At 42.9% G+C, this 8,360-nt stretch overlaps 1 protein-coding gene across 1 annotated transcript in view; it reads left to right on the top strand.

Annotated features, from left to right (window-relative positions):
* The window catches only part of ZNF408 (zinc finger protein 408), a 15,163-nt gene that overhangs the window by 4,039 nt on the left and 2,764 nt on the right, over positions 1 to 8,360 (top strand). The window contains exons 3-5 of the mRNA XM_015407122.1: positions 3,999 to 4,054; positions 6,775 to 7,097; positions 7,353 to 7,429. Of these exons, the coding sequence (XP_015262608.1) occupies positions 3,999 to 4,054; positions 6,775 to 7,097; positions 7,353 to 7,429 (456 nt within the window). The remainder of the gene's footprint in view (positions 1 to 3,998; positions 4,055 to 6,774; positions 7,098 to 7,352; positions 7,430 to 8,360) is intronic.

Below are 8,360 nucleotides of genomic sequence, written 5' to 3'. Positions count from 1 at the left end.
AGCGATTTTTCAGCTTCATTGGCTATGTTTTCTGATTATCTTACTCCTTGAGGTCACATTCTTCTACTCACCCACCTGTTCCTTGTTACTTCCTTCCTCTTGCTTAGGATTTGCTAGCTCTTGCTGTTCTCTCAGGAGCCCCTCTTCCTTCACATCTAAAAACCTTTCTTCCTCCCTAATGTTCCTCGGTGTACAGATTTGTGCCTCGAGTTCTCCCACCTTCTCCTCTTTCCTTGTTACTTCCTTCCTCTTGCTTAGGATTTGCTAGCTCTTGCTGTTCTCTCAGGAGCCCCTCTTCCTTCACATCTAAAAACCTTTCTTCCTCCCTAATGTTCCTCGGTGTACAGATTTGTGCCTCGAGTTCTCCCACCTTCTCCTCAAGAATTCTTATAAGCTTGCACTTGCAGCATGTATAATGCATTTCCTGGCAAGGCAGAAAAATGATCATGGTGCAACCCTGGCACATCACTGGAATAGATCCTTCGTTATCCATCTCCCTAAGAGAAAATCTATCTTCTACAGCCTCAGGAACTTCCCTCAAAGTCCGACATAGACTCTTGTTGTGGTGATGTACCCTGAAAACTTTGAGACTGACCAAATTACTACCTTGCTAGCAGTTCTCTCACCAGAACTCAGTAGCAGCCCTCTACTCAGGTTTTTACAAGGCCTCCAAGCAAGACCCACAGGCTAAGAGCCACACAGCAGCTAGGAAGGCAAAGGGAAAAAGAAAAATCCCTTACCTTCTATCAGCAACTCACCATGTGCTCTCCACTCCTTGCCTCAGCACAGCTGACTCAGCTCTGCCTCTGGCAAGGAGCAGCCCTTTGTTTCAAAAGGCTCCTTCCTGCCCAGCACAGCAGAGCCCAGCACAATAGGGCGCAGAGCTTGCAATCAACAGCACTCCACAGCAACTCACTCAGCCTCCAACAACCCCCAGATCACAAACAGCCCCAAACATACTTAAACAGAACCACTCTCTATCAGGCTACAAAGAACCCAGCTCTCTCTCAGCTCCCACACAGGAGCTAGGAAGGCAAAGGGAGAAAGAAAAATCCCTTACCTTCTATCAGGAACTCACCATGTGCTCTCCACTCCTTCCTCAGCCCAGTTTCCCAAGCCGGAGCTGGCAACCCTATCGCCAATGAGTTACCTTTACAAAGTAGGGTCTCCCAGATCCTTGTCCACAGATTCTTACCTAACACTTTTAACAGCTAGTGTAGTGCTCCAGAAGACTTCATGCCTTGGTAGGGAACAGCTGAAAAAAGTTGTGGTGACCAAAGCTCTCTCTTCTCTATGGTGATGCAAGGTACAAGGGTCTTGAAACCTGATTTTATCTTACTGCTTCTTTCTGTTTCTTTCATGCTCCCGTAACGAACCCAGCTTCCACTTATAGAGTGGTTCAAGGGTCCAGTTTACCATGCATTTTGCCCCATCATCCTTTGGCTATGTTCAGACTGATCATTTATGGAGTCCAATATACATCTCATCTTACCTACATTGAAGGTAGTGACCATATCTGTAAATCTATTTGGTACCCTTTATCTTACGCTTCTTCCAAGGAATTAAGGGTGGCATACATGGTTCTTTTATGATCTTTTAACTGGAGATGCTGAAGATTGAATCTGGGACCTTCTGTATGTAAGGCATGTGCTTTACAACCGAACCATATCATCTTCCATAAGTGACTTGTCCAAGGCTACCCTTAAAGTTTATTGCTTGGTCTCCCACATACAGCAAGTAGTCCATACTGACTCTTTCAAGTATTACACTGCTTGAAGGATAACTACAGAGTGACTGCAACTGAGTAGAGAGCCACACTGCCTCACCTGGCTCACAGGGTTGTTGAAAAAGTAAAATGTAGGAGGGAAGTGCCATGTGTACAGATTTGTGCCTCGAGTTCTCCCACCTTCTCCTCAAGAATTCTTATAAGCTTGCACTTGCAGCATGTATAATGCATTTCCTGGCAAGGCAGAAAAATTATCATGGCACAACCCTGGCACATCACTGGAATAGATCCTTCGTTATCCATCTCCCTAGGAGCAAATCTATCTTCTACAGCCTCAGAAACTTCCCTCAAAGTCCAACATAAACTCTTGTTGTGGTGATGTACCCTGAAAACTTTGAGACTGACCAAATGACTACCTTGCTAGCAGTTCTCTCACCAGAACTCAGTAGCAGCCCTCTACTCAGGTTTTTACAAGGCCTCCAAGCAAGACCCACAGGCTAAGAGCCACACAGCAGCTAGGAAGGCAAAGGGAAAAAGAAAAATCCCTTACCTTCTATCAGCAACTCACCATGTGCTCTCCACTCCTTGCCTCAGCACAGCTGACTCAGCTCTGCCTCTGGCAAGGAGCAGCCCTTTGTTTCAAAAGGCTCCTTCCTGCCCAGCACAGCAGAGCCCAGCACAATAGGGCGCAGAGCTTGCAATCAACAGCACTCCACAGCAACTCACTCAGCCTCCAACAACCCCCAGATCACAAACAGCCCCAAACATACTTAAACAGAACCACTCTCTATCAGGCTACAAAGAACCCAGCTCTCTCTCAGCTCCCACACAGGAGCTACGAAGGCAAAGGGAGAAAGAAAAATCCCTTACCTTCTATCAGGAACTCACCATGTGCTTTCCACTCCTTGCCTCAGCCCAGTTTCCCAAGCCGGAGCTGGCAACCCTATCGCCAATGAGTTACCTTTACAAAGTAGGGTCTCCCAGATCCAGATCCTTGTCCACAGATCCTTACCTAACACTTTTAACAGCTAGTGTGGTGCTCCAGAAGACTTCATGCCTAGGTAGGGAACAGCTGGAAAAAAGCTCTCTCTTCTCTATGGTGATGCAATCCCCAGCAATCTCAATTCTGGCTTGTGATTCATCCAGGCCAGCATTTCGCATGATGTACTCTGCATATATATTAAATAAGCAAGGTGACAGTATACATCCTTGTCGTACTCCTTTTCCTATGCTGAACCAATCAGTTGTTCCATATCCGGTTCTAACTGTCGCTTCTTGGCCCTTATACAGGTTTCTCAAGAGACATGTGAGGTGGTCTGGTACTCCCATCTCTTTAAGGACCTGCCATAGTTTGTTGTGATCCACACATTGTGATCCACAGGGTGGCATACATGGTTCTTTTATGATCTTTTAACTGGAGATGCTGAAGATTGAATCTGGGACCTTCTGTATGTAAGGCATGTGCTTTACAACCGAACCATATCATCTTCCATAAGTGACTTGTCCAAGGCTACCCTTAAAGTTTATTGCTTGGTCTCCCACATACAGCAAGTAGTCCATACTGACTCTTTCAAGTATTACACTGCTTGAAGGATAACTACAGAGTGACTGCAACTGAGTAGAGAGCCACACTGCCTCACCTGGCTCACAGGGTTGTTGAAAAAGTAAAATGTAGGAGGGAAGTGCCATGTACATCTCCTTGTGTTTGTCAAAAGAAGGACAAGTAAAAATATAATAGATATCTAGAACATTCATTCATGCAATGATGCTACAACAGAATGACAACTCCATCATCAGATACTACAGGGAGCCAGTGTTCCCTCCAAGCTGAGTTAGTGTGAGCTAGCTCACAGTTTTTTAGCCTCCAGCTCACAGATTTTTGTCTTAGCTCAGGAAGGAGGGCTCCAGAGCAAACTAATTTATGCAGTGGCCAAATGGCTCGCTCACAACTTTAATGCCAGTAGCTCAGAAAGTAGAATTTTTGCTCACAAGACTCCAGAGCTTAGAGGAAGCATTGACAGGGAGACAGTTCACCACACTTGTTGCATTTCTTTTGCAGTATGTGTTAGGCAGCCTCAAAATACCTGATTCTCTGAACTTTGTTGAGTGACAAGTGATTACGTTACTAAGGTGTAATTCTTATGGGTCCACCATCCTTAGTATATCAGTTTGATTGTGTGAATTCAGCCTTGAGAGAAAGAGGCTAGCTCAGTTCTTGGCTTAGGATCTACAGTGACTTTTTAATCAGGATTTTTCTTGTTCTCTGTGTCAGATATTTCCATCACCCTGCTGGAAAGAGGCTTGTGACAAGATATCCAGCTGGAAGAGGTAAAAAGAACAGAAATATGATGATAATATAGTCTTCTTGACAGCCTTTCTTGTTCATAAACGACACTGAGAACCTTGGGCTTGAAGCAATATGCAAGCATGTTTAAATAAATAATACACGTGATGAGATAGGTGGCTGGGTAAAATAGCTCAAATTATAATAAGTTGGTTGGGTGAGTTCATGCATTCTGATTATAAACCAGACCTTGTTAGAAGCTAAGTTTATAATTATGTGCAAATCAAATCTTAATATTTACCATATTATAGTACTTTTATCTTTCTGCTACAGTAAGCATATGACTGGCCACAAACTGGCTCACAAACATAAGTTCATGACGAATTTTGGGCAGTTTGTGGTTCACAAACTGAAGTTCACGAACTTCCACAAACTTTAAGGCAGTTTGTGGCGGTTCATGAAGAACCAAAAGCAGCAGGGAGCAGAAAGCAGGGGTCACGAACCGCTACGAACCAACCTCCTGGTTCCTATAGGTTCATGATTTGGCTACTGTAATGATTCCTTGTTTTAAGAGTGTGTGTGTCTCTTTAAATATTTGGTTGGAGTGCAGTGATAGCAGAGTAGAGTGATTGAGGGAGACAACTGTGGTGTGATTGGAGGATGAGAGAGTGTGGGAGGAGTTTTTGAAGTGAATCTTTGTGGATGTGTCAGTCAGTTATGAAAGTCAGTTAGAGAAATCAGTTGGAGTTTTGAGTTGGAGTCAGAGTCAGTCAGTGAGCGAACAGAGTCTATGTGGAAAATTAAAGAGTTTAGAGTGCAGTATATATGTCTTCAAAAGTGAAACTCCAAAGATCTGAAAGAAAGTCAAAAATACAAAGAGCTTTGCCAGTGTGGCTATCCAGTGAAAGAGTGATTCCTGTCAGAGAGGAATCTGATGATGAAAAGACTGTGTGTGATACCTTGCCAGCTTATTTTACGAGTTTCTCTTCCCCAAAACAGTTAAAGTTAACCAGCATCTTATTTTGTTCTTATTTCAATAAATCCTATTTTGTTTAAGTTTAACCCAGAATTCAGTTCAATCCTTCCTCAGGGCTACAGAGACCTCTGAAAAGCCCAAGCTCTAGGTCACTTTACCAACAGCAAAGGAGAGAAGGTTTGGAATTCCTTAAACTCTTGGTGGCAGCAGAAACTACCCAGTTTACAAAAGCAAAGAGCACATTTAAAGTGAAAACCAGTCCTCCCAAATAAGAGGACGCTACAGCTACAAACGGAAACAAAACAAAAATGCAGTCCTATACTTGGGGTTTTAGTTATTAGTGGTTTTCTTTCCTTTCTCCTTAGATGTAATTGTCCCCTCCCTTTTTATTGTAGTTTGTAGTCTATAGAAAATGCAATAAAAAATCTCCTCCGGGGGGCCAAAAAACAAATGCAGTTCATGCCCATCCCTATATGACGCATTTTATTAAAAATTGGACTTGATCACAAAGCAACTTGATTTTTTAAAATTAATGTATTAATATTAATACTATTTGTATTCATGTCTGATTGTATTCAAGTCTACTTTTAAGAAATGTTTTGTTCACCTTTTTCTCCATTATTTTTAAATTTCATAATGACAAGTGCTTGTTTGTTCATGTGATTTGTATGAACCTTTTCACTGGTGAGATATTCGAGGGTGTTTTTCATTGGAAAAATCCTACCTTGATATCTCATTTTGCTTATGTATAGTATGATGGTTTGAGAGGCAGGTAGATGTGTATGTAGACAATATTGATTTTAATTGATAAAGTCAGCCTTTGGAATGAACTCGCCCCCTTTTTTGTTTGGTGCATGCTCACAAGAGAGCCACCATTAAAAATAAAGCAAAAGCCACTTAAGTAAAGAATACTTGTGGAAAATCTGCATGGATAATTTAAATTAAATGCAATTGGGACTTTAAAAAATCCCTTATGTATTTTTAAAAGAAAAAGAAAAAGACCAGTAAGTAGTGACAAAATGCTGCACCAGTGCATAAAGGGGGAATTAACATCTTCAGTCCATGATACCAGAACAAGTCTATAGCTGGAGTAGAGCTTCGGCAACCCAGAATATTGCAAAACCTCTCTATTGCAACACTTTTTAGCACATTTAAAAACAAAGAACATTTCCCATGTAGTAAGTTGGTCATCTGTATTCACCTTTTGGGTTTCCTTGGAGCAGAATTTGGATTTGTTCAGAGGAGTCTGAGCCCCGTCCAACAAAGGGAGGGGCTGTGGCTCAGTGGCAGAGCATCTGCGTGGCATGCAGAAGATCCCAGGTTCAATCTCCAGTTAAAAGATGTGGTGATGTGAAGTAGGTGATGTGAAAGGCCTCTGCCTGAGACCTTGGAGAGCCGCTGCCAGTCTGAGTAGACAATACTGACTTTGATTCAGTAAAAGGCAGTTTCATATGTTCATATGTAAAGAATGGCCTAATTATTCTTTCCTTCAGCACATAGGTCTAGCTCCCAAGCAGGCATGTAATTCTCACTCCCGGTATTTTAAAAGATGTATTGAAAGATAAGGTTTTAAGGTGCCTTGTGCTCCACTGTCAAAATAGTTCTATATTAACCTTAGGTACCTAAGAAGTGAGGCTGTCAATAAAGGGCTTGTTTATTAGAAAGGCTTTCTCCCCCCCCCCCCCAGATGAGCAAAGCTGTCTCTTGAGCATTGTTTCCTTGTGTAACTTCTGTACTTTGGATTGATCCTAAATTGGCTGCTGTTGCTTGGTATGGCATGTTTTGCAGTCTGGTGAAGCAAAGCTGGAATGAAGAGGCGGCAAATGTGACACTGGAGTGTCTCAATGGAGAGATCGACATCCGGGTTTGTTCTCCTATTGCTGCTGGCACTGAATTGCTGTACTGGTTAGCAGCGCCTCAGGCTGATCCTGCCTCCCTGGGAGAGAACACACCAGCAAGTCTGTCAGATGGGGTGGCTGTTTCAGAGAAGGCAGAATTACAAGAACTGTTGGCAGCATCTGCTGTTATTGAGGGAGATGCTTTGGTGGAACAAGAAAGTACCACCCTGGAGGGAAATGCAACAGATCTCTTCGAAGAAACAAAATCAAAAGGTATCTCACAGGCCATTTAGGCTGATACAATAATAGGAAATCTCATGCTGTAAAAAAAATAAAATCCTGATTTCTGGTGATAGAAGCTGCATGAGTTCCCTAAGCATGGAGTTCCACTGTCGAATTCTTCTTACAGCTTGTTTTAGCTAATGTTCAATGTAGGTCCAGACTAGTGTGGTAAGGACACATTATATTTTATCCTTCCTGCCAATGGAAAGGATTTGCATAGAAGGCTTTTTTTCACTGCATGTGTAGGAGTTTTGTCTCCTCTTTCTAAACAAGGGGAGACTGAGCCTCTGCAAAGGTCAGGGCTCTCCATTTTTCTTGAGATGGTACAGGATTGGAGGATATTGACCCTCCCCTGTCCTACCAAAGACAAAATGTGTTTGGAAGGTGTATGCACTGAACAAGATGCTGTCTTCTTGTCATGAAAAAGCCATATCTCAGTAAGGTAGTGCACCAAGCTGTCTCATTGCCACAGCTTCTGAGCTAGTCTTCAGTAGATAGAAAGCTGAGTTGAGAGAGCATGGGACTTGCCAGAACCACCCAGGAAGTTCAGGGCTGAACAGGATTTAAGCTTATACCAACATTCAGCACTCTATATACTTCTAGCTCAACAGAACTAAGCATCATTCCTACCCTTGTGAATAATATTTTACCATTACACCATGCTGAATCCCACACACAGCTATATGCCTCATATGGGGAAGCATAAATAAAGGGCCAGTTTGGTGTAGTGGTTAAGTGCATGGACTCTAATCTGGGAGAACCGGGTTTGATTCCCCACTCCATTGAATAATATTTTACCATTACACCATGCTGAATCCCACACACAGCTATATGCCTCATATGGGGAAGCATAAATAAAGGGCCAGTTTGGTGTAGTGGTTAAGTGCATGGACTCTAATCTGGGAGAACCGGGTTTGATTCCCCACTCCAACACTTGCAGCTGTTGGATGACCTTGGGCAAGCCAATAGTTCTGATAAGAGCTGTTCTTGAAAAGTGCAGTTTCTGTCAGCTCTCCCAGCCCCACCTGCCTCACAGGGTGTCTGTTGTGGGGAAGGGAAAGGAGTTTGTAAGCCACTCTGAGACTCCCGAGTGAAAGGCAGGGTATAAATCCAATCTTCTTCTCCTCCTCCTCCTCCTCTTCTATTAGGACTGGTCACCCCAGCTTTGTCAGAACAGTTTTTGAACTCTTAAGAATAAGTCACAGATTTCCTCAGTCATACAAGAGTAGTTTGATACTGTACACATTTACTATC

The sequence above is a fragment of the Gekko japonicus genome, unplaced genomic scaffold, assembly GCF_001447785.1.
Source record: "Gekko japonicus isolate JY-2015 unplaced genomic scaffold, Gekko_japonicus_V1.1 scaffold84, whole genome shotgun sequence".
NCBI lineage: Eukaryota > Metazoa > Chordata > Lepidosauria > Squamata > Gekkonidae > Gekko > Gekko japonicus.
The sequence above is the reverse complement of the archived record's forward strand: the minus strand, read 5'-3'. Positions and strand labels throughout refer to the sequence as shown.